At 47.5% G+C, this 24,793-nt stretch overlaps 9 protein-coding genes across 9 annotated transcripts; 5 read left to right on the top strand and 4 right to left on the bottom strand.

Moving 5' to 3' along the window:
- Positions 1-182: 182 nt before the first annotated feature.
- On the top strand, positions 183-1,144 carry SMD3 (putative small nuclear ribonucleoprotein SmD3; the record flags this gene model as incomplete). The annotated part of the gene is made up of 5 exons (XM_033569358.1): positions 183-239; positions 318-378; positions 478-607; positions 698-756; positions 1,122-1,144. The coding sequence occupies 5 exons, from the start codon at positions 183-185 to the stop codon at positions 1,142-1,144; spliced, it is 330 nt and encodes a 109-aa protein (XP_033428164.1).
- Positions 1,145-1,367: 223 nt separating this feature from the next.
- On the top strand, positions 1,368-2,686 carry ATNIH1004_004687 (adaptin-binding domain-containing protein; the record flags this gene model as incomplete). Its single annotated transcript, XM_033569357.1, has 3 exons — positions 1,368-2,193; positions 2,255-2,557; positions 2,607-2,686. The coding sequence occupies 3 exons, from the start codon at positions 1,368-1,370 to the stop codon at positions 2,684-2,686; spliced, it is 1,209 nt and encodes a 402-aa protein (XP_033428163.1).
- A 71-nt stretch (positions 2,687-2,757) lies between these two features.
- ATNIH1004_004686 (protein tyrosine phosphatase-like domain-containing protein) lies at positions 2,758-3,642 on the bottom strand (the record flags this gene model as incomplete). The annotated part of the gene is made up of 3 exons (XM_033569356.1): positions 2,758-2,825; positions 2,883-3,022; positions 3,137-3,642. 3 exons carry the CDS (start codon positions 3,640-3,642, stop codon positions 2,758-2,760), a joined length of 714 nt encoding a protein of 237 aa, XP_033428162.1.
- Positions 3,643-7,714: 4,072 nt separating this feature from the next.
- On the top strand, positions 7,715-8,298 carry ATNIH1004_004685 (Hpt domain-containing protein; the record flags this gene model as incomplete). The annotated part of the gene is made up of 3 exons (XM_033569355.1): positions 7,715-7,753; positions 7,818-7,990; positions 8,046-8,298. The coding sequence occupies 3 exons, from the start codon at positions 7,715-7,717 to the stop codon at positions 8,296-8,298; spliced, it is 465 nt and encodes a 154-aa protein (XP_033428161.1).
- Positions 8,299-9,126: 828 nt separating this feature from the next.
- ATNIH1004_004684 (uncharacterized protein) lies at positions 9,127-10,539 on the bottom strand (the record flags this gene model as incomplete). Its single annotated transcript, XM_033569354.1, has 1 exon — positions 9,127-10,539. One exon carries the CDS (start codon positions 10,537-10,539, stop codon positions 9,127-9,129), a length of 1,413 nt encoding a protein of 470 aa, XP_033428160.1.
- A 2,834-nt stretch (positions 10,540-13,373) lies between these two features.
- On the top strand, positions 13,374-14,081 carry ATNIH1004_004683 (uncharacterized protein; the record flags this gene model as incomplete). The annotated part of the gene is made up of 2 exons (XM_033569353.1): positions 13,374-13,475; positions 13,617-14,081. The coding sequence occupies 2 exons, from the start codon at positions 13,374-13,376 to the stop codon at positions 14,079-14,081; spliced, it is 567 nt and encodes a 188-aa protein (XP_033428159.1).
- Positions 14,082-14,680: 599 nt separating this feature from the next.
- On the top strand, positions 14,681-15,066 carry ATNIH1004_004682 (uncharacterized protein; the record flags this gene model as incomplete). The annotated part of the gene is made up of 2 exons (XM_033569352.1): positions 14,681-14,731; positions 14,788-15,066. 2 exons carry the CDS (start codon positions 14,681-14,683, stop codon positions 15,064-15,066), a joined length of 330 nt encoding a protein of 109 aa, XP_033428158.1.
- A 1,634-nt stretch (positions 15,067-16,700) lies between these two features.
- Positions 16,701-17,191, bottom strand: ATNIH1004_004681 (uncharacterized protein; the record flags this gene model as incomplete). Its single annotated transcript, XM_033569351.1, has 2 exons — positions 16,701-17,116; positions 17,185-17,191. 2 exons carry the CDS (start codon positions 17,189-17,191, stop codon positions 16,701-16,703), a joined length of 423 nt encoding a protein of 140 aa, XP_033428157.1.
- Positions 17,192-19,759: 2,568 nt separating this feature from the next.
- On the bottom strand, positions 19,760-21,551 carry RAM1 (CAAX farnesyltransferase subunit beta RAM1; the record flags this gene model as incomplete). Its single annotated transcript, XM_033569350.1, has 5 exons — positions 19,760-19,998; positions 20,570-20,742; positions 20,795-20,869; positions 20,926-21,081; positions 21,214-21,551. The coding sequence occupies 5 exons, from the start codon at positions 21,549-21,551 to the stop codon at positions 19,760-19,762; spliced, it is 981 nt and encodes a 326-aa protein (XP_033428156.1).
- Between the last annotated feature and the right edge of the window lie 3,242 nt (positions 21,552-24,793).

Below are 24,793 nucleotides of genomic sequence, written 5' to 3'. Positions count from 1 at the left end.
CCGCCGGCGGAACCTCCGTTTCCTCTCTCCTCTCCTCTTATCCATCCTCGCCAGCTCCCATTCCGCGTTAGTCACCGCTGGTATTTGTGTTGGATCGATCGAAGTCTCTCGGTTCTAGCGAAGAACCAATTTCTTAGTCTTCGATCTTCTTTGGGGCCCGTCGCAGAAATCTATCCGTTAGAATGGGCAAGCTTACCAGCACGATCGGGATTCCGATCAAACTGCTTAATGAAGCTCAGGTACTTGAATATTTTGTTTTCTCTTTACCTATTTGTGTCTTATTACAGTCTATCCATTACAGATACTAACGACGATAGGGTCACGTCGTCACGCTAGAAATCACATCCGGGGTGGTGTATCGCGGAAAACTTCTCGAGGGTATGTCTTCGTCCTACCTTTCTTCCTTTCTTTCCTCCTTCTTTCGTTGGCTCCTTCGTTTCTATACTCTATCGCACGTAAATACTCACGAGACTATAGCTGAGGATAACATGAACGTCCAATTGAAGGATATCACGGTCACTGCTCGAGACGGTCGCGTGTCGCATTTGGATCAGGTGTATATTCGTGGAAGCCATGTGAGGTTCTTTATTGTGCCGGATATGCTACGGTAGGATCATTACCTCTGTCTTTCTCTGTTTTCTTTTCTTTGTTTTATTTTTATTTATTTACTTTTTTTGTGGTATGCTAATCGAGATAGAAACGCACCCATGTTCCGCTCTCGAGGCCAGCGCGGCAGAGGTGTCGGTCTTGCCCGTGGTAAGGCGACGGTGCAACGCGCAAGGGGACAGAGGAGAGGTTGATTGGTTTGGTATGGGCGTTTTCCTTTTTTTAAAAATTTTTATTTTTTCTTTGATGTTGTAATTTCTACATTGCTATCTGGGAAGTGAAATGGATTTTTCGGTTGAGTCTGTCCAGTCGATGGGTTGTAGATGTTTCCGATTGGATGGTAGATGGGATTATAAAATAAATTCACTTATATCTGTCATGTTGCTTTGTTTGTGGCATGCCTACAGATTGGAATTTCTAAAGCCGTAGCTTTCTGCATGCACTTTGCTTAGTAAGTAGTTCACTGCTTGAGTAAGTAATACACTACTATACACATCTAATTTCTGACGTTATAGTTGAAGTGTATAATACCATCTGATAACAAATCTATCTTTTTTTTGCATCAAATAAATACTTAAAATTTTAAAAGGACTCATCGATCCAAATATAATTCCATAATATCTAGATAGCTATCTTGGTGCTGATCATATGAAAGCACCTGATATTAAAGTGCGTCTGTGTTATCACCACTCTCCACTGCCCGCAAATCTCACATCTCAAACTCTCTACCGACACAATCAAATCAACAACATCCATCCAACATGACCACCCTCAATCCCTCAACCCAACCAAAATCGCAATCCCCCATCTGCAACCCCCGCCGACTCCTGATCCTGTCCCCGACCTCACATTCCGCCGCCACCATCCCCTCCCTCCTACACGCCCTCACCGGCGCCGAAGCCCCCCCCCCCTCGTTCTTTGCAGGATACACGACCCATCCACCCTTCCAGATCAAGAACCGCTATTACACAGCCGAAGTACCCATCTGGGTAGATGAGATCGCGATTTCAGAGGAGCGAGCGATAGAGAAACAATCCACAGCACTAGAATCAGAGAGTACCGAGACCAAGACCAACAAGACCCAGGAAGACAGCGACAGCGATCATCCAGTCGCTACGCCCTTGCAGTGGAAATCAGAGTTCTCGGGTCCCGCGGCACAAGTCGTTCGTGATGCTATTGGTGCCGTTGTCATTTGTATCGTGAACCCGACCCGTTCGTCAGATCCGGATGCAGATGTAGATGCAGATGAAAGACAGGATGTGCGCGATATCAAAGAATTTATTCACGCGGTAGGCGACGTGCGCGCGTTAATCGAGGAGGAGAGGGGCGGGATCGGTGATGTCCCCGGATTGGTGGTTTTTGTTGGGAAAGGACAGAGTCAGAGTCCGAGCCCAGGTCCAAGTCAGAATCAGAATCAGAATCATGATGCCGGGGTCGACGATGCGGATATTGGTGTTGAAGGGGAGGATGAGCCATTCTCCGTTCTGTGGTGGGAAGATCGCATTTACGAGATGGGTATGGTAGGGATGGAGGTGGTGAGTTGGTATCCTAAGGGGGTGGAAAATGACGAGAGGAATCAATTTGGAGGTTTGTTGTCAATACTCATTCTGTGGTTGATATGGTACGGTTGATGCTGATGGATGGTTAGAGTATCAAGGAATACGTCGGATACGAGAAGTCCTTGAGACACATGATTGGGCTCCCCCTGCGTCGGAGGATGTCGGCTCCGAAAATGACGAGGTAGATGACGATATCGAGAGAATGCTACTGAAGACGGACGAAGAGAACGGCTTTGATTTGGAAGTGAACGAGCTGGAAAGGGAGATGGTGGGATTGCGATTTGCGTTCGGACGGGGAGTTCATGAGGCCGAGGATTCGGAGGAGGAAGGGGACCAAGAGTTGAGAGTCGATGCGGTTGAGGCGCTGTTGTCACGGATGGCTGCTATAAGAGGTACGTGTATCCTTGTTTTCTAGGTCTGGGATATAGACTGACGATGTAGATATGAACGACGAGCTTCCTGAAGCCGAGCGGAAGAGATTTGCAGCTAAAGCTGTTCGAGATATTATGAAGGAAATCTAGCAGTCCTGGACTACATATTACCAGTCATGTCTATATGTACTATATTTTACCTCTGCACTGCCAACCAACGTCTATTCCGCCCTCTTCTTCAGCACCTTCTTCCTCTGCGCAATCATATGAGAGTACAAGATATATGACCCTGGTCTAGTTAGCACGTACCATTCCACCTCCACAGATGTTATGGATATACACATACCAGGGACATAGATACCCAGCACAACGATCAAGAGCCACCGGTAGAGGGGATTCAGCTCCTTAGCCGGAGCCAGAGCCTTAAAAACCAAAACACACTCACTGGTAATACCCAACGGATAGAGCACATAAAACGTATTATATCTATGACGGTCAGCATCTCAATCCGCAACAACAACAACAATTCAAACGTATAATATATTACAATCCAGTAGGAACCAAAAAAAAAAAAAAATAAAAAGAGAGAGAGAAACAAACCTCAACCAAGTCCACCACCCAGGCACCCCCGTCCCCAGAACCTGCAACGCAAAAAACCCATATCGAATACACTCCGTAACGCCCCAAGCACCTAAGCACCCGAAGAAGGCATAATCGCCTACTTTCGCCTCGCGCACCACCTCCCCACGACCCAGGACAACCCCGTCACGGAACAGGAACATCACACCCCAGACCACCAGCAAGCGACTGGCGACCTGCATGGCTGTCGTGAGGACCGGGGCGCGCACAAGCCCGAGCAGACTATGCAGGATCTCTAGCACGGCCAGGGTCTGGGTGGTTAGGAGCAGCGGGGAGAAAATCTCGTTGAAGACGGTCGGGATAATCGATGGGATATCGGAACCGGAGAGGACAAGATTAACAAGGAGATAGAAACCCCGTAGGGTACAGGTTGCCCAAAGGGCGAGGCTGACGGAGTTGTAGACAATGAGGTACAGACGTGTTAGGCCTGATGAGCCCCTGGATTTGGGGGTTTGTTGAGAGGGCATTTTTTTTAGTCCTGTAGAGCTCTTGTATTTTGGTCCGCTGGTTGTGTGATGTGCGTTTTGCTGTTGTATTCTGGCCTCGTCAGGGTCAATTGCAGGATTGGAACAGTGTAGGAACGGCTGGAATGGTCAATGGGGAATTGAACGCGCTGTTGTAAAGAGCAGTCAACGTCAACATCCATTAGGTTAATATGTCGGAGGTTTTCGCTGATGCTTATATAATACATCGTATGCCGAGGCACGTTGAATCACCTTATTGGCTGGGCCATGGATGATGGATTTTAAGCTCGAATTCGGTCTGATTTTGGGAGTATCCTCGTTCAAGTTGTAGTGAATCCGTAATATTCTCTATGCTTCTCATCATTTGATGTAGAGGAGAATTTGTAGTATCTTAACTAGATGTAGCTACCTGAATCTCTCGGTTATTGTTTAAAGAGGGAAATATGTACCTTATTTCGTCTAGTTGTGTAACTGCCCAACCATGTACGTCTTTGGTACTCTGTACACCGCATACTGTAGGGACCTCAGGCATGACTAGAGATACATATCGCATGCACTCTGATGTCACTGGCTTGGAGGCTGCATTGGTCACACGCAGATGAGATCCATACAAGTAGTACTACCTCACTAGTACATACTATGGTAGTAGGATAGGCAGTAATTATATATCCTCCATTAGGCCGTCGCGTCGCCCATCTCTGAGTAAATACTCCTATGATGCGTACCTTGAATTATCTTGAACCAATGGACCATCTACCTCGAACTGTGGAGCTCGGCCGAATAGTGGAACTGACGCTGACTTTCTCCGTGGGTAGGTAGTATTAGTCTGGGAAATAAGTACAGTTGCACCTATCGGTCAATGATAGTCGTTCAACTGCTCGTATCCCATTTTCACACGTTGCTTATTTGTCCACTCCCACCAGGCCTAGTCTAGTGCGAACCATGAAGTTGTCTGGAAGGCGGCCCAAGCTTCGGCTATCTTGACACAGATCCATGAACGTCACCGGCGGTCACAGATTGGCGGCATGATGGCTCCACTCTGATGTCATCCTGTATGTGCGCCGCTCTGATAGGGTGACCAACTTTCCCAGACCCAAAAAGACCTCTTCGGGTTCATGGGTCCTGTTTGACGGTTGGACCTCATGAATGGCCTCGTTAGGCCACCAGATTCGAAGCAACATCGAAGCAACAGAATCAACGATAACTGAGTCTATTGTCACCTCTGCTGGTTCTCTTCGGTCAAAGTAACCGAGCAAATTCAGTCAACAAGTCAAGTGGACCGAAACCTAGTTAGAGCCCTATGCCTAAGGTTTCTCCTTCCAGTTTTAGCTATGGACACCCCACAGTTAGCATTCCCGAAGGTGGAAGGGGAAGCAAAAAAAAAAGATAAGCCCCTTGGATTGGATTATCCTTCGTATAGCGTAACCCGCTGGCACATATGGCCGAACAAACTCCATAACTAAACTGGACGATCCCAGGGGGCCAGAACCTTCCTCGAAGAGAAAAAGGTGTGAAATGCAACAGGGTCCATATTTAGTGTTGACGCGACATATCTGGTGGATGGTTTGCGCCATCTACCAATGATTGATAGTGAAACCTGCATGCTGTCGTCACCTCATCGCTGAATTTTTTTTTTTTTGCTTTCTTCTTTTTCTTCTTTTATTCTTCTTCTTCTTCTTCTTCTTCTTCTTCTTCTTTTTATTATTCTTCTTCTTCTCGGAGAGCTCCGAATTCCCCTGCCATAGAAAAAGAATATATCATTGTCCTTGCTCTTAATTTCATTTTCCATGTGTGCGCCATCGTCATCGAAGGGTCAATTCCGCCGATGATGTAATGCGATTAGTCAGGAAGAAAAGGGTTCAGACAGGGTGGGGCCTGGCGTTGGGGCCAATGAGCGTCTGGGAGTGGATCGAACCGACGTCAGTTGTGGTCCGATGATTTCAGCGCGCATCCCACAACAGAAAGTGGAGATTTCGTTGCTTCGGCCCTAAGCCCATCACCATATTAAATTGTCCCCAAACCCCATGGTCAACGTGCATGATTTAACACAGCCGGAGAGTGAACTGAACTTTTCTTTTTTCTCAATGCTTTGTCTGAAGTAAAATGTGAGTTCTATTGATCAAGGATGAGCGGGAGAGCTAGAATGGGGAGATACTATAAATTTCCATTACAGTTTGCCATTTTATTTTAATTTTATTTATTTTTGTTTTTGTTTGTGCTGGTTCCCCACAAAGAAATAGACCAATCGGTTGTCCTGATTTAGGTGGGATGTTTAGCATGTCTTTGAAAAATCCAGCAATGACGACGATATGATATATCGCAATGTCCAGGGTCTATCGTGTAGGTCTGGAAATACCAGTCAGTGTCTGTCGTATTTAATATAACCATAAGAAAAGGGCAGCATCCAACACCAAGAATTGCCCTGTGAGAACCTTCCGAGTTTCCCCTAGGTAGGCAATACTTAATAAAAGACCACAAACGGTCCCATCATTGTTGTCAATGGATTGATTGATCATCATCGTTGCTCTGCAAATAATGCGATCCCCACCACGAGAGCTTCCATTCTCCTCCTTCTATACCGATCAGAGCTGCAACCCACTTGGTCGGTGTCCAATGAAGTTGACCGCCTCTTGTGAATCCGTCAGCAAGTAGTGGGATGAGTATTTTTCGACCGGACATGAATAGTATTGATTCATTCATCCGCTCGCTCTTTCATCCATTGATTGGAGCTTCTTGAAGATCAGAGTCCAGGCCGAGAAGTAAGGATGACATTTTTCTTTCTTCCAGACCTAAAGTGAAGTTGGAGCTATCTGTACCTGGATGGTTGGTTCTTTTCGGACGGCTAAACCCACTTGTTGCTCCCCTCCTTTCCTTACCTTTTTCCCCTCCACTTTCTTTGGTTCATCCCCCGGCGCGCTTACAAAAAAAAAAAAAAAAAAAAAAAAAAAAAAAAAAAAATGAGACGGAGAGAGAAAGACAGCCGACTGACATTCACCTTCTCTTCTCACACATTCCTCATTGCTTCTTCCATCAGCGTCATTCTCCAATTTCTCTACCTCCCCTCCTCCTCATCATCCACTCAATCAGATTCCTAGATTTCTCTCTCTCTCTCTCTCTTTTTTTTTCTTTTCCTAATTTTACGAATTTGTTATTTTTTTTCCACTTTTTTTCCCCATTATTTCCTCTTGTGCGTTGCCTGATTTGATACAGTGAAGTTGTTTTAAATTTTGACCTCATCTCGCAATATACCCGGACTTTGCGGCGAACTGGTACCAGGTGGGAAACCCCTCGAATGTCGGAATAAATAAGGCTGGATTGGATTGCTTGACTCATGGGATTTGATTGACTGATTGCTCTGTCTACCCCTCCCTGTCAACCTCCTGCCAGCCTCTCTCTCCCTCTCCTCTTCCTCCTGTCCCATCGACTTACCTCTCTCCATCCTCCTCCCCATGTGGAGCCATCGTCCACTTCGGCCTGTGGCTGGTTGATACTGGCCCTGTCTCTGCTCCCTCACCCACCTTCCATTTCAGCTCCCCTTGTTCCTCCTTCGTGATTGATCTGTCTTTAGATTATTCGTCTTTACTACTGCCTGATTCCCTCGCTCCCCTCTTCCCAGTTGTTGCCTGGTTTCTGTCTTCTTCGCCACGCTCACCATACTCCCTCTGGTGAATCCCTTCTTTCCTCCTTCATCTGATGGCCTGTGTAAACCGTTGCATTATTGTGAATTCCCTTTCCCCTTTTTCCCTGTCATCGTCTCCCGCGTAATATCCTTGTTGCGTAGGGCATCATGCTGCAACTCAGATCAAACCGAGCCGTTGTAACGTTTGTCATGGATTCGTTGATTGCCAACTGACCTCGAACTTTGAAACCTGCAGATCGCTCTGTAAATCCCAGTATTCGAATCTAAAATTCTGTCCCGGACATAGGAAACAGAATAGCTGGATCGCATCCCTTCTGGCGACGATTTTACCTACCATCGCTTAAATATAGTGCCTGGTAACTGCAAGGGACTAACTTCGGGGGTCTACCGAACCAACTCGGACGAGAACACCGTCATCACCTCATATCCCACATCATGGCGCCAACCACTACCACTAAACCCGTGGAGGAATCTGTGCGGCCCCTTTTCCTCCTTCAGTTTGTGCATGGGGCCGGAGATGCTGACATATTCCGTCTAGTCCAGCGAGGGTCCCCCGGATCTCTCCAAGATGAAAGACAGCATTGACAAAGTCACATTTGATCAGATCCTCGAGATGGATGACGAAGACGAAGAACGGGAATTCAGCAGGGGGATTGTATATGGCTTCTTCGACCAGGCAGAGACCACCTTTCTGAAAATGGAGAAGGCTTTGTGCGTTACGTCATACCAACTGTTTCCTATGACTCCAGCTAATTTTGGTATACAGAAGGGATAAGAATCTGGGTGAACTGTCTTCACTGGGCCATTTCCTGAAAGGCTCGTCCGCCACTTTGGGCTTGATCAAAGTCAAGGATGCGTGCGAAAAGATCCAACACTATGGGGCAGGGTTGGACGAGACAGGCACAAACGAGGAGCCCGACGAGAGCGTGTCTCTGAAGAACATCGAAAAGACCCTGACTCAGGCCAAGGAAGACTACAAAGAAGTAGAGACTTTCCTCCGCAGGTTCTTTAAAAGTTAGGTTTTTTGGGTTGAACATAAATGGATAATTAGATACGATGATGATGTTGTCTGGCTGAAGATACCACGTGGGGGGGAAGGGGGGTTTGTCATTTTCAAAAAAAATCACTCCGAGTAACGAACAATGAGGTCTCAGCATACTTGAATATAACTATAACGGCATTCGCTTTCCACCTGTCCTATGAAATACGGGTATGGTCTGTTCTCTTAAGTGTAGAGATGAGGGTATAAACCAAATAGGTAAGTTTAACCATGTATAGAAATCATGGACACCGAGAGCGGGTACGTATGTATTAGATGAATATGAATAATGGACACAGTGGAGGAATCTTTGTTCCTTTAATCCATACCAATACAGTAAATATTCTTGTACATACTTTTCCACTTGGGAGTCCCTGAACCTATGTTATTCAGAGATATCTGGTGCAATACATTATCTTCTATTCTGCCTGTCTGGTATTTCTTGCCTGCTTTTACTGAACAATCTCTATATTAGTGAATCGGTGCAGGTGGTAAGTTATCTGGTTTTATATACTTTACCTGCTCTGATTCTTGTCAATGGCTAATTTGTGCTGGCCGTCGAATATGCTCTTGAGAGCGGCGGGTAATGCTTGGAGTGTGGGTTTCTTTTAATAGATGGATTTCATGGTCAAATAGTGTCCACAGTATGTGTCTTTAATGTTCGGTATCTGCGAAGAGAATAGATATATAAGCGGCTGCATTTCTAGTCCAGCTGATAAATATTTACGTCCCCGGTTGCTGACCTTCTCAGTTCGTTCCTGACCTCCTCGAATCTATATTATCATATCATAGGAAATCCAGTAATACACTAGTATTCATTCGCCGTTGATCCGTATGAATGCACCCCTCGTTCTAGGACCTCAATCTCATCTCCAACTTCCACGTATAATCCCATTTTCTGCGCCTCGGCCTCCTTCAAGCTCGCATCTTCAGGAACGCAATGCATACCTAAGTAGCCGAGCGCCGCTCCGTTTCCCATTTCCACCGTCCGGAATTCCACTAAAGTCGCGCTTGGTTGGGGTTTACCCTTTTTCTTGTGTGGAGGCGGGATATCGGTGTCAAATATCCCCGTGTCCACGTTGACATTCGGCATCGTACATCGAGACGTGCGGCACACAACAGACAGTGTCGGTGCTACGTCAGCTCGTGGTTGCGGGTTGTTGTTGCCTTTCGGCAGAATGCGGTAGCGCATCCAAGTCTCTTCCTCGTATGCCGGGGCGCCGGTGATCCAAATGTTCGCGCGGAAGCGAAGTCCGTTAAGGGGTTGATTCTCTGGCGGAAGGAGAGCCGAGACGGCATGGACCGAAGACAAGCTGTTGATGTTGATGGGTTGTTGGTCGGTGTAGCCGTGGACGGATGGCGAACCGATGCGTTCAAGGGGCGCGAGGTTCAAGCTCGTACGGGTAAGGGTATCTGGCATGCATCTCAATAGAGTTAGGTTTTGGCGGGGTGGAATTCCCAGGAACTTCTTCACTTTAGGCATGGCTACAGCGACAGAGGGGATGATGCCCATATCGAGGCCTCTTGCGTCCCGGGAATGGATCCTGAATGTTTTCAATCCGATCTGGAATTTGTCTATCTGCGTCGGGGACGGTTGGAGAGGGATAATGAAGGATAGATGTGGTTTTGCGGAGAGATCCCACGTATGCAAAAGGGTTTCGAGCCGGTCCATCCAGCTAGACGGATCTGGATCTGCGAATGTCAGAACAATACATCCACCCGACTCAACCAGCGGATCACGCGGGTCGCTCTTCTTGTGTGGAAGCCATAACTCCGTCTTCATCTGAGACATGGCTGGCTTGGTGCGCTGGGTGATCTGCTGCCAGCCCAAGCCCGCAACGGTGCCGGTATTCAGGGTGTCCGTTGCAAATGCGAAGCATCTATCGTACATAAATCCCGCCTTGGTGAGCAGGCCCCTGTTCAGCTCAATCGCCCCACATGACTTGATGGGATGAATATAGATCGCTTTGATGCGGACCGGTCCATCGACGTCGGTCCCCTCTGGTGCGTCAAATTTGGGATCATACTGGTCCGTCATGTTGCTGGTGGTTACACCCATCTTCCGCAGATGGCTCAGCTTCCTGCGAGTTGTAGAAATGGTTCCGATCTGGAGGATCGCCGTTGCGATCAGGCCCAGGAGACCCACAAAACCTGTGACACCGTAAATGATGGTCGAAGCATCCAGTATTCTTTGGAGCCAATGTACAAGTTGAAGAAGCATGTTCACCGGGCGAAAAAGGGATTTTCCGATGTGTATGTCTTTTCCGATAGAATCTGCAGGATGGTTTAACGCAATGAGGGACTGGCTTGGTGAAGATAGAGAACGCGTATTGATTTACTATATACCGAAGGGGCTGAGAAATGCCGCGGCACTAGCTTGTATATAGAATAAATGCAGGCTCTATTGGGAACGGTCTATGATGATTTCGAGATATGAGGCAAAGGAAAGAACTTCCAGTTCCGGAAGTAAGCGCGAGTGGGTCGAAGGCTGTATTAGTCACGGACTCCAGCATTCTCGCTGCCTGCAGTGCGCCCTCTCGATCACAGATTGTAGATATGAGACCGGGTGATGCCAAATGTTTCTTTCATTTCCAAGGACAGTCACGTGTCATGGATGGTGTTGAGGAAGATTCCAAATCGGGAAGTCCGAAAAGTAGCCGCGATGTCTCTTCAGCTACTCTGTAACTCCCTGGAAACACCCCAAACCCCATCGTCATGTTACACAATACAGATCCATCGTATCAACGGGATATTACCATTGGATCTCCGTGCGGATGCTACTGAGGACCTCAAAACAGCATGTGACGTGATGTCCAGTCCTGCTCTGCACAGATTCTCTAGGCTCCTCTGAGCTCCCTCCAAATCATCATACTGACAATGTGCGGTCTCGTTCTTGTCAAGGAGAAGTCTTGTCGTCTTAGAAGCCCGGGCCATCTGAAGGAAATTCCTGAATCTAGAAGGATGGCTCGATAGAGGATTGATAAATGTCGATTGTGATGGACCTTGGAGGCACCACACTCCAAGGAGGAAGGCTGATGAAGACTGCCAGTTCAAAGGAATATTTTGAAAGGATGAAAATCTTGGAATTAAACACAACTTTGATTCTCCGTGAAGGATTCGTCCAGTCCAAATACGTCGTTTGCTTTAAATCACCCTGTCTCCCATCCTGTTCCCGTTCACCCTTGGCCACAATGCCATAACAATGCCTTGAGATTTACCTCGATCATATATGGATGTTGTTTTACCTACTTCTATCTCCTCGTTTGTCCCTCCTTGCAGCGGGCAGCCCGCGATCTGCGCCGCGGGCTACTCCTTGGCGCAAGACTTCGGACTTTCCAGTATTCCTCCCCTAAGGCGCGCCGGAGTTATTTCTGCATCTGTATCCCCATCAGTCAGTCACTCTCTTTAATTGTAGGGAACTTCCTGGGATTACCTTGCACTGCACCAGAAATCATGCCTGCGCTCAGGTCCTCTGAAGAGAAACAACCACCTGAACTAGTCACTAGACGTTAAGGACTTGATTACAAGGACCGTTCTCCGGCCGCTGCTGCTACTGCTCACTAAACCCATCGGCATGGCTATGATCTTTGTTGGATCTGTACTCTATCTCCAGTGGATTCAGCGAAGATTGTGCGCGGCAACCGAACCGTGGAGCCTGAAACCAACTGACGCACCACGTCTAGCCAATGGTGAGTTAGTATAAGTGATATCGTCCCAGTGGGATAGCTTACCATAATGCCAGGGTAATCGAACAGGTCCACAACCGGCTTTGCTCTCAACAAAATTATCTACAAATCGACAAACCATCTTGCGGGCCGCCCCACGATCTACACAACATCAGCGTTCGCAGGACTGGTTCTCACCCGAACGTTTACCTGCGCCGTCGTCTACTCTTCGCCCATGCTATGTACGTCGATTCTGCCGGCCGTTATGACACTGTTCTGCTTAGCGTCTATCGTTCACGAGATATGGCGAGCGAATTTGGGAGACGAGTAAATTTGCTCAGTCGATGCTAACATCACGATATTAAAGTGAAGATGGTTGGCTACGAACAGAGATTATTTATTATTTGCCTTTCTACTAAATCTTAGCGGCTGCATTGCGCTCTGTACAGTTTTGATCGATAGACAGAGCGGAGAAAGTACTCGTACTTTGTACAACCGAGTACAAACGCTTACCTACTCTGAGCAAACTCCATTTCGGACGAGTTGTTTGTGCGAATGGGCGGTTGCACAGTCAATGATCCTGCATCGATATTCGATATAAATATGTCTGATATTTTTATATTATAAGAGATGGATATGGACCCCGTGTTCAAACGGGGGTGTTGGCATGCTGGGATCCAGGATCCTCACCGTTCATCCAATCTGATTAGTCGATCTAGGATTCTGCTATACTCAAGCAATCCGCCGGTCCCCTCTTGACTGATCCCAGAATATCCCACTCCACCAAACTTCTGCCTGATCATCCCCCGTAGAAAGTACATCTATTGCCTGACCCAACGACCTGACTCTCACTCGTCACCGGCAACGTACATGAAGAAAAAGAAAAAAAAGAAAAGAGACAATACTGGGGTGGAGAGACCAACGGTCCTGCAGACAGGTGGAATTGCGACTCACGAATCACATCCCCCGGGCTTATGTACCGGTCCGAGTCAGGTAGGGACTTTTGGTCGCTATCGCCATCGACCTCGACGGCATAGAACCGATTCAAATGACGGACATGACATGATCGGATAGTGGTATTCGGGTTGATTGTCCATCGTCTCCCTCATAGGCTATATTGACAAAGACCCTCGATACCTTAGGGATCATATCCTATCCTATATATCCCATTCTTACTGCTTCCCCACCCTGGTTCGGTTGGGCGTTGTGTACCGTTGTTCAGTGATGCCAAATTCCTGTTCTTTTTTTTTAATTTTTTTTTATTTTTATTTTTTAATTATTAATTTTTTAGCTCTTTTGCTGTTATTTATTTAGTTTGGGTGTCGGAGCTTGTACTCGTTTCTCTCTTTTCCCTCTAGTCTATCTCTTGTCTATTAGACACAATACAACAATGGCACCAGTAGGACCTCGAGCATCAAAAGAGGAATTCATGCACGCTCTTGGGTTGAATTCTCAGAATCCTCAGCATGAGCAATACTATCGAGCAATGAGAGTATGTATATGATTCGATTCTATTCTTTGTGTTTTGTTTGTTTCCATATCCTACACACATGTCTATAATTGTATACATATGTGTGTGCACGTGCGTATTTATGATGGGATTGGATGGATGGTTGAAATGCTCATTGATCAGGACGTAGCGATCGTCGTATACAATCGATTGAACGAAGATACCTCCAATCTCCTAGACAGCGTTGCGATGGACCCATCGACTCGTCCGCCCTTCTTCTGGCATCATATTCGTCCCGAGCGTCAACGTTGGGGCATCATGGAGATCGCTCAGCATGCTGGACCCCTGACAGAGCCGTTCTTTGCGCGCGGCGCCACGACAGGCGAGCACGGTCCCAATTGGGTCGCTGGGTGGTTGCTGTATAGTGTGTTTCGGTCCAGAGATGTTCGTAATAATCGAAATCGTCGCAAGGGGGAAGATCAGGGTATGTTTTATAAGTCCTCTGCTGTGTCGGTGCCGGTATTTGTATCTCATCTCGTTTTCTCTTTTGGTTTAGGACAAGCTTCCAAGACATCGCAAAAGTCGAAACAGACGGAAGAGGACACACCGCCAAAGAAAGAGTACTATGACCCGGTGAGGAATGGGTAAAGATAGGTGATTTGGGGGTGGGATCTGGTGGTATGATGGCGGACAGAGGTATCTACCTACCAAGCTGGCATGTAGTTCAACAAACATCAACCAATTTAATTGTCATCATCATGATCATAATCATCACTTCGGCTATCTTACGATGGATCCTTCTTCCAGTTTGGATTCGTTCTTCCGCATCCGTTCTTCCTTCAATGCATCGGTTATGGACTTTCTCCTCATCCCAGTAGGTGTCGTATTCCGCCGCTATAGTCTTGATCTCCTTGCGCAGCGCGTTGCCCTCATCGATCGATGACTCCCACAGCTTAAGATCGACGCTCTTTTCCTGGTGCAACTGTGCCACGCGTTGAGGGCAAAGTCAAGCGCAGACCGGGACTCTATCTCTCGGTTGTAGTAGGGAAACGAGAGATACCCACTCATCAGGGTAGACAAACTCGCTAGGTACGTTACCAGCTCCATCGTATCCCATCCCAGATCGGCCTCGATTGTCAGCTTGTACACGAGATACCACCAGCAAGTGAAAATGCCAAACCCGGCGATGGCCATGCACTAAGCTCCCCGATGTGCCAGCGCCACCACGCTCCTGCTTAATCTCCACAATGCTCTGGATCTATCCAGAGATATTCCGAAATCGCATCCGGAGGAATTACGTGCGCTCAGGGAACCCAGGAGCAACCATCTGGATCTGGTACACGCCTCCCGCTAGCCGTTCAATCCGGACTATGAACTCCCCAGCGCGAGAGGCGTCCCGGATGAAGTCGCCGATCTCCGTCGACTGCGACCAGCGCACAAATCGCTCTTCTTACCTACCATGTCCAAGTACCTTATGTCGTTTCATCGTCTTCTGTCAGGCTATATCGCATTTCTTAGCTTGCATCGACCAACGCAATCCGATCACTTCCGCATCTGTCTCCTCGTATATCAGCTTCTTCGGTCGGATGGCATTGTCGCCGATTTGAAGCGCAATGAACGATATGGTCGGTGAACGAGGCTCGCCATTCCCTGACGTCACTTCGGTACTTCGTTTTGAATGAGCCGGTCTAGGTAGGAGAGCTGCTGCGGACGAACGAGGGTAGCTATAGACTCGGAGTCTGTCAGGGGTTGGCTAGCTGAGATGATATGATTGATTTGGACTCTGCAATATGAGAATCGACCCGACTTACCCGTATGCTTCCTGTCATGGTGTGTCATAGGCAGCGGAATCAGAAGCTTAAAAGTCTCGATGGCGTTGTCAACAATTTCCCTAGATACCTCCAACCTTAGCCCCAATTCATCCATCCCTGCCATAGATCCCGCAGGTGTATTCACAAGCACCGCTAGTCATCACGTTTTTCAATCTTCTGGTTCGGTTGATTGGGTTTCGTTCGGTTCCTCTCGTGCATCTTTAGCCCCTCCAGCTGCTCCTTTGTTCTTTCTTATCTTCCTTCTTGATCTTGGACAGTACAGCGTATCACCATCTCCTCTCCGATGCTGTAGGTATCCGCTGAAACACCCCTGGCTTCCAAACCGTCCTAACTCTTCACAAGTGAACTGGACATGCGTCGGGACCATACCCCCTCGTGTCCGCAACGTCCCAGAACACATGTCAGACACGAGGCGAAAACCGGGACCAAAACTTAAGCTTCGAATAGACCGCATCTCAGCGGTCCCCAGTACAGACAATATATGACCATATAGGATGATCGGCAGGTATGACTACTCGGAGTAGCTACATGGAGTTATGGATGTAGAGTAGAATAGTACTAAGGAAGGTCAGAAAAGCAAAGAATGCAGGCTAGAAAATTATTCAACCCACAGGATATACACACCCAACGGGGAATTATAGCATCCTAGAATCGCAAGACATGGCAATAGCAGCCGATATGGCATCATTGTCGTTCGTTGCGTGGTTCGGAAAGGTTGGACGATTCTTCGGGAGATATGCCTGAATTTCCCTGAATATCGCCGATGGACTAAAGGTTCTACTTGGATGATCGGCCATACAGACGGGCGATTATATGTCTTCAGTGACTACCACTATCAGACTTGAGAATCCCCGTGTAGATTAAGTGTCGGCTAGACATGCAAAGTCCGATCGATAGAATAGGTTTCCCCTCCCTCTTCCAGGAATAGGACTCGATATTGCATGAATGAGGAACGGAAACAATGTCCTCCATGTCCGGGCTAGGCCGTCTCCGTTGTACATACACGGCAGAAGCGGTAGGTAAGTGGTTGGGCCGAAATAGTGACACCTGTGGTAGTAGAGAGGTACCGGCAACTGGGTAACCGCATGTACTATCTCCATTCTCGTACAAATTGGTTGCTAGTATGAATTCAAAAGTCCACCGGAGAAAAGATCAGGAAAACAAGCGCATAAAAAAAAAGATATCGCTAGCTACCACTATGCAACAGTCATACTTCATGCTCGTTTTATCATCCACGCAAGAAGTCTGTATCCAGCCAACAGGTTGTCTGGCACGGATACGCGAAAAGAAACAAAAAGAGACAAAGATTTTGGATCTATCCGAATATTTGTGTCATGTCATAATTCGTAACGTCATAAAGGACTCTTTCCGCCTGTCCACAACCCTGGTTGTTTGGTTGTTGATCTCATGGTGAAACTGCCAGATGCAACGCAGGCTAGATGCCACGGTTTTCGAATGCTAAAGCCCTTGATGGAACGATGGTTCGTTCACGATTGAGCCGGCCACTTTCGTAGCCTTCCGGACTACTTCCTCCACTCCTACTCCCACCGCTGCTCGAAGCATCGGTATCGTCCATATACCGAGGCTTTCTGCCCGTACCGATCGCCACCGGAATCCCCTGGACAACTCCTCCATGATCATGGCCCGCCGGATACATGCCATCGTTGACGGAGAAATTGCGACAGATGAGGTAGGCCCGCGTCGCTGCATTCTCCCGGGCAAGGATCTCGGATTCGCAAACAACATCCGTCTGGTACTCTCGATTGTTGACGCGAACAATGCAGGTGTACCCGGTCGTGCTGGCACTGGATTCGTAGAGAGGCTCTGGCCAGCGCCGGCGTCGGCAGAGACCTATAGGCTTGGTTATCGGATGATCTACTCCGCGTGTGTATGGTTAGGATTTAGACGCCACGATGGACCCTCCATCCGGGATGTCAACAAATCAATGCAAGCATAGACAAGGGAAAGAATCCTCTAATTCTCCGACTGGACCGTCATCTTCTGACATCCCGTGGAAGGAAGGATTCGTACTTCAACCAAAAAAAAAAAAAAAAAATTTGAAAGTAATTATAAAACCGCAACGTCGCCCTTCTATCCAATGAGAGGAGTAATAGATCATCTGAGACAAGATGGGACTTGCATTTAGAAAAACTTCAAGCGAAATAACCTACATACTCGCAAGGTAGAGAATATAGTACATCGTCAGGACTATGCGGATGCCCAATGGAGCGTCAGGGACAAGGAGATGTCGAATCAGTTATTCGCTGCCCTGGACCTGTTGACACTGCACAGAATCCTGGCAATCACACAAGAGGCATTGAAAAAACAAGCCTATGTGAACAGCGTTTGTTGGTGCCCAATGGCCACGTTTCTCATATGGTGGGCAACGAGCGGTGCTATTTAGGTATATCCAAGGTCCCTGTGGAAAGCTTTGTATAGATCTCACCAACAAAAAGAGGCAGGAGGCCGCAAGAGAATTGGAGCTAGGGCTGATAGAAGACAGGCAACATGCACTACAATGGCAGGAGGCAGAAGTCAAGAGAAAATAAGGAAAAAGAAAAGAAAGGGAGAGATTCTTTTCCAGTTAGCCCTAGGTATACCCAGCTCAAATAAACGGGTGGGGCTCATTGAGCAGAAGTTAAGAGACTTTCGAATCCACGGAGAGAAAGGCAAGGGAAGCAACGGTCTTCGACCGGTGCAATTGAGCTGCTCCACCAGATAGGCGGAAAGAGGCAGGTAACAGGCGAATTCCATGATCCATTGCGGATCCAACGTTTCCTAACTTTCTTCGTCTGGACTCGTTTCTTTTTGGGCGATGGAATACTTGCAAGCGTTGACACCTTGATGTGCTGGCATGGCTCTTCGCCAGTGATGCAGCACTAGGAATCCTCCATCTGCCACGGTGTAATTTGCCGCCGATCCAGGCGGCTCGGATTGGCATGTTGCTCAGAAATAAGAATTTCTGGCCAAATCGTCATCTCAGTCTTTCCACCATTTCTGCAGAATGAGTGCCGATGCTCTGAGCAAAGGCCATTTTTTTTTTTTTTGGTCTTCCCTTCTTGTGCTTGGTAATTATTGGGCCGGTGGCTTCGTGACACTGTAAGGAGGCTTTTGAACCCCCGCAGCATGTAAATAATGTATAGAATTCGTTGAATGACTGTCACCATTCAAGGGCGCAGCTTTTTCTTTTTTCTTTTTCTTTTTTTCTCTCTTTCTTCCTTTACCTTTTTTTTTTTTGGTTTCCCCTCCTCTTCTGCCCGCCAAAGCCATAGGAAAGAGGAAATTAAAAAAAAAAAAAATTAACAATAATACATCATAATAATTCAAAACCAGAGAGGGGCCTATGTTATGCAGGCTCCAGAAGAAGACGGACCTGGGGAATAATAATAATAATCAGGTCGTCACAATCCGATAAAAGTGTTGCAACCCTGGCCACCAACAGTGGTATAAGTCGCCACATTCGGATCCAAGTCGTAAAGTGACATAGAGACGATCACACCTAACGACTCGGTAAGCAATCCGAAAAGCCTTCTTACTCCCCTCCTTAGATTAGAGAATTGACTAATTCCCAATCTTCGGGATGAAAATCATTCGACAATCATCATCGACTCCAAAAGGAACCCTTCAGAAAACAATAAGTATCCCAATTCGCAATTGCCCTCCTCCGATTGATGGAGACGATAGTCCGGTTCTGGTTTCTGCATCCTGCATCGGTGGATCAAGATAGGATTGGCCCAGCCCATTTTCGTGGTTGACAGGCAGGCATCGGATGCACTGATGAGTTGGCAGGTTTCGCTTCGTGCGGCGGCGGGAAATCCATGCCATCTTCTATTTACACGAGATGAGAAAACCCTGTCGAACGATAAGCAGGATGCTTCGGGGATTTTGATTGGGATTTTGGGCCCCCTTCTACCCCGGATTGTAGAGGATTCCAATAAAGATGCATGACGCACGGCTGCCTTCGTGTCTTTTATTTTATTTCGTCATTAGCCAGGAGTAGAACTGAAATTGGATAGAATATCAGCTTCTTCGGGGATTTAAATTTGCCTCAATGATAGAAAAGCAGATGGCAAGAGTTTGTGATACTGACTGACGGTTGAGTGGGAAAATCAATAGACATGAATGAATTCCGCCCCTGAGATCAGAAAAAGCAAGAAAAAGAAAAGAAAAATAGCCCCTCCCCCCTCAAAGTCCGCCAACCGAGTACCATGACGACGCAGGGCAGCTATGAAGTCATCAGGCTACAAGTAGTTAAAATGAAATATGTATCTCAATCCCTTGCTTCTTGCTTAACCCACCAACGCTGTCAGAAATGCCTCGTGGCTGTCGAGGGCACGTCCGAATCCAAGAATATTGGCTTGTAGACACAGCATAATGCCAAGAGTGGTAGGCTAGATTTATATGTATAGTATACAAAAATGGCTCTGGAATATTACTCTGAGCTTCTTATGCTAGAATCATCCCCCTCCCTTCTTTGCATAAACAGTAGTTCTTCTAGACCTCCAGATATTGATTCTCAAACCAAATCCGCATGTCCTCCGCAGCTTTATGGGGAATCACATACAGGGGATGGCATGCCAACAACCGGTCTCCCTCATCGAATACCGTATCCGATCCCGGGACATTCGAGGTGCTGATGCGCGAATACTTCCATGAAAAAGCCGATGCGAAGTCACCCTTTGAGCTAGCGCTGGAGTCGGTATGATAATGGCGATGTTGAACCATACTCAAACCTGTGAGAGTGTAGCATGTGTGGTACGAATCTGGGTGCCTTCATTCGTTTGACAGTCAGAATCCCTGAAGTGATCCCAATGACGGAGGACCCAAAGGTCAGAAGATGACATACTTCCCGGGCTTATCACGGAGTCCCCCATTTTTGGATTGACAACAAGCAAGGATATACCTTGTCAAGCCCTCTTGACTGTAGAGACTGCCAGTAGTCTGTTTTGGAGCTGCAGCCGGATGCGTGCCATCTAGCGCGGACTGGATCAGTGGCCAGCAGCTTCCGACCCAGTGACTGTAACACCCATCCACCAATTTATTGGTCCGTCCCGCGAACCCTCCTTCGGGAGCGTATTGTTTGGCGGAGAGCCAGGATAGGAGCAATGGGACATCCATGCACCTACTACTGTAAGTAAAAAAGAGATGGGGTTCGGGTAGGTTAATGCAGCCACTTACCCGGATATTGTCGTATCTGGTTTGCCTAGAATGCATAGGCATGCCAAAGCACAGAATGCATAGGCACCATGAGCCTCTGCCCCGGGACTCCCGGAAATTCCACCTTCAAATGTCTGGCCTACTAACCGTTAGTAATGTTGCCCAACAATATAAGGGAGGACCTGGCTTTACATCTGGCAAGATACTCAGAAAGGCCACTCGTGAATGACTCCAGCCCATACTGTCGGGCCTCGGATTCGAGGGGTAGAGTTAACGGTAGATCGAGCAATGATATGATCACCATCGCGCAGTAAGCGCCTCTGACCTGGCACTCAGTAAACGCTGATGGACTAGCAGATGGGGAACACTTACCGCACGTCCTCTTCCCCGCCTTCACAGACCCGAAAGCCACCGTCGCCCTGCTTTAATCTCCCCAGCCATCTCCACCTAATTCAGGTCAGAGGCACACTGAGCCTTGACAAGATTCGTCGCGTACAACTCACATTGCTTTTCGATCAATCAATTGGAAAGCCTCCTCGCCACCAACCATGGCGAGAGACAGCACGGCAGCATAGCTTGACGCGCAGTGGGACATCTGGCCATGCCCACCCCCAAATCCACCAGTGGGATTTTGCATGGGATTGAGTGTAGACGTAACGCTGCGAGAAAAAGATTTTTCTTTTAGAAGATATCCATTTACTGAAGAAAGCAAATTACCGCAAATCTAGACAGAATGGCAAGCCCACACGACGACTCTACAGGGAAAACAGAGAGAATATGCATCTGCTTACCGATAACGGAATTTACTGGCATCCTCTCCTAACAGAGTTAGACCTGTCAAGGCCCAGTAGATCAACCAAGGACGGCTGGCATCAAGACCAACGAAGGACCCGGGATAGTCCTCTAAGGAGTCGTATAAGAACGCAATGTGCTCGTCACGCTTGAGCGCGGGCAACCCAAATCGGTTAAGCGTCTCATTTTGACTTGTCTGTGAGCCTCTCAGAAATGGCAAGCATTTATCAACTGTTTCATTCTGAAGCTTTGTTGTCTCAGTGAGAAGCGAATCTTGGACCAGAGGCAGCTGTGTAAAAAGCGGCGGAATGCCACGATGGACCTCTCTTTGATTCATTGTGCTTGGCCGGTGCACTATGGAGTGGTCCCGAAAGTTAAGAGCAACTGGAGAAAGTCTGTTTGTCTGTAGACTGGATCTAGAGCTTCTACTGTATGATTTGCCTGCCTGAGGCGGTTGAGTGGTCGAAGAGAAGCGAACTTTTCGACGATATTTTCCCGTCGCTGCAATGACAGGCATGAAATCCTTCGAGGAAATATATAACCCCTGGTTGACAACGAAGATTATTATTCCTTTTGAGCTGACAAGGAATGCGATATAGAATTGTCAACTCAATGTGCTGGCTGTTATTGTTCTGGGATCGTAATCACTCATGATAATGCCTCTGATATCCATTGTTCATTTTCCGGCTGGTCAGGTGGGGCCCTCGCCCCTCACTAAAAGAGCAGCAAGAAAACCAAGTGTGCAAATCCTGCCACGAGGGACACATTATGGTGGCTGGACATTTTATTTATATTTCCCCCGAGGGTATACTCCTAATTCTGCTTTTCATTTTTCAGGACAGCCTATACTAACCGAGCTTGACAATGTCTAGCTTTGTGCCTGAGGCTTGCAACCGGTCCCGTGACCTCACTTACAAGAGTCCATGCGGAATGGATCATCCTCCTATCCGGTCCAATAATGGCTAGCGATCATCAGGTGAACAGCTCCTTACTAGTTGGGCAGATAGCCGAATTCTTAATCCTAGCTTGGCCATGATGATCGACTGACTCCCTTGGTGAGGGGTAGGTATTAAGTAGTCGGGACAATGGTCGGCAACAGGTTGGGTCGCAACTTTTTCTTTCAAACTATGATCGTCTCGAATCTATTCTGAAAAGGTAGATCGGTCTGCCAGCTTATCAAGACTTCTTTTGCCTTGTCGATGGGCTCTATCCGCTATGGAATGACTAACCTTTTATACACATCATATGCTTACAGACTCTGCTACATACCCTACATACCCTATATACAGCACTTCGTATGTACAATGACCGTAAGGAGTAGCTCTTACTAACATATTAGTGCTACGTAAGTAATGACAGCCTGCAGCTGGCCAATCAGGGCTCCAAATCTCAGCACCTGGGATGGTGCCACCTCGTTTCTTTGTTGAATAGAGCACGAGCCACTAATGGTTGTATCTTACAGCCTACTTCTGTATACAGTGTGCCCACAGGTGCTAATAATAATCAGTCACTACTACTTAAGCGCCTATACCATCAATACTACGGAGTACTGATGGAGCAATGCGTTAAACATGGTATTGCTTGCGGCCGCTGGCGTGGCCAGCTGCGAGTCAGAACCAGGCGACGCTCACATCTTTCGTGGCCGGCAAATAGATTTGACGGCTATCATCAAAAGTGGAGCCCACAGGCTCTGATTTCATATGCAGTTCGTTTCCCTATAACAGGACCTCCACTTGCCTGCAGTGACCCTTTGATGGTGGCTTTGCCTTTTTTTTTTTTTTTTTTTTTTTTTTGCATCCCGGAGAGAATGTGCTGACCCCATGTCAATGCCTCTGATCTACTAACAGGGTTTGTTGAGAAGTGTATCCGATCTATCTACTCTTGGTCTCCAATCCGGTGCAGGATGTACGTGACCATTTATAGTTTTCTTCGATCGATATTTCGTAGTAGCAACGAGATCTTTTCAGACGGTATGGCCTGAGCAAGCTTAAATGCCAATGCCAAGTACGAAATCCATGAGATGTTAGTATGTACAATTGGGCTATCCGTACTGAACTGCCTGGTTTTGCCAATTTCTATCAAGTGAAAGAGACAGCACAGGCCATCTATCACCATCGTCACTGTCTATCTCACCATCATCCACCTCATAGGCTGCAGATTAGATACTATCCTTCTTGGTGCCAAGAAGGATCCCGTACAGTAGCGTGTTTTTGGCTGGAAGCTACTGCAGCGTCAGCGGTCTCGTTGGCAACAATTCAACATGTGTACCGCAGTGATTGAGCCCTGAAGGAGGACAACTGCTATTATTGACAGCCGATAATCCTGTGGATTCATGAGGTATGTACTGACAACCCTCTTGCCTTGGATGACTTACCTTTTGGTCCATTAAAGAAGTTGAGGTACCAACACATGGGTAACTGACAATACATTATTCCTCGTCTGCCCCGCTTGCAGAGTACTGGTACTTTACCGTCGACGGGATCTTTCTAGCCCTGTATTACCACGCACCCTCTAGATCGGCGACACTTGCCAATAACCGGGTAACTAGAAGTACGGTAGCCAATCCGCCCAACTCCAACCGATCTTGACGGTTCCCACTGATCTGCCTTTGCCGAACTCGCACCCGTGTCTCATCCACGGAGTAAACCGCCGCTGTACCGTGGTATCCAACATCCAGTTAGTATACATAAAGAGTACGAAAACTTGTTTCTTCTGAAAGACAATGTGATGACCGTAGGTCATCCCTGACATCTGCGGACATTCTCCGAAGCACAACGCTGTTGACGATGACGAGGTGGTACCGACCTGGGTATTGTAGCTCCGTTCACAGCCAGGATTAGGAATCTGCATGGGTGGATTTCTTTCCCACTAAGGGTCGGTCCTTGGAGATCGGGAATGACAATCATGAGACTGATCAAGAACCTAATACCTGAAGGGAATTCGTGCAAATCATGGAGGTCACATGTTTGGAAGGCCGTTTCTTTGGTATTTCGCTTGATCCGATACTGTAATCTTAATACGTCACATTGTCCACTTAAGCATGGACTTGGTCTGCGATAATTAACTTCGCGGAAGCCAGGTATCTATCTCGCAAGTATTCGTACCATATTCTCCATCAGTAGGTACGGAGTATAGGTAATATACTACTACGTAAATACACTACCTAGCCAAGCGCTACGCCACTGTCTCGTACCAATAGTCAGCCCCGTGGCATTTCCACCATGGTCAGATATTACAATCCCGCCGAGCAGAAGCCATTCATATTTCAGCGTCCTCGGCGGATGACCCAGCCGCCCCCCCACTCCGATAGCGATAACTCCTCCCAAAATCCCCTAGCGCATCCCCGGTCGACGCAACTCCCGCCTCACCGCTGCTTTGCTCCCCACCGCTTCATACCCGCCATGAGTCTGCTTCCTATCATCCTCCCTCCTCTTCTCTCCTTCACACACCCCGGATTCTGGGCTTTCTGCTCATCCGAAGCCCTTTCCCTCTGGCTTCGCTGTTAATTCCAATCCATCCATCCTCTTATTTGTGTTTTGTACCACCCCCATCTGCCTTTTATATTTTTATTTTTATTTT

Source organism: Aspergillus tanneri, assembly GCF_003426965.1.
Source record: "Aspergillus tanneri strain NIH1004 chromosome Unknown AapTan_3_pilon_pilon_pilon, whole genome shotgun sequence".
Taxonomy (NCBI): Eukaryota; Fungi; Ascomycota; class Eurotiomycetes; order Eurotiales; family Aspergillaceae; genus Aspergillus; species Aspergillus tanneri.
This window is presented reverse-complemented; position numbering and strand designations above follow the sequence as displayed.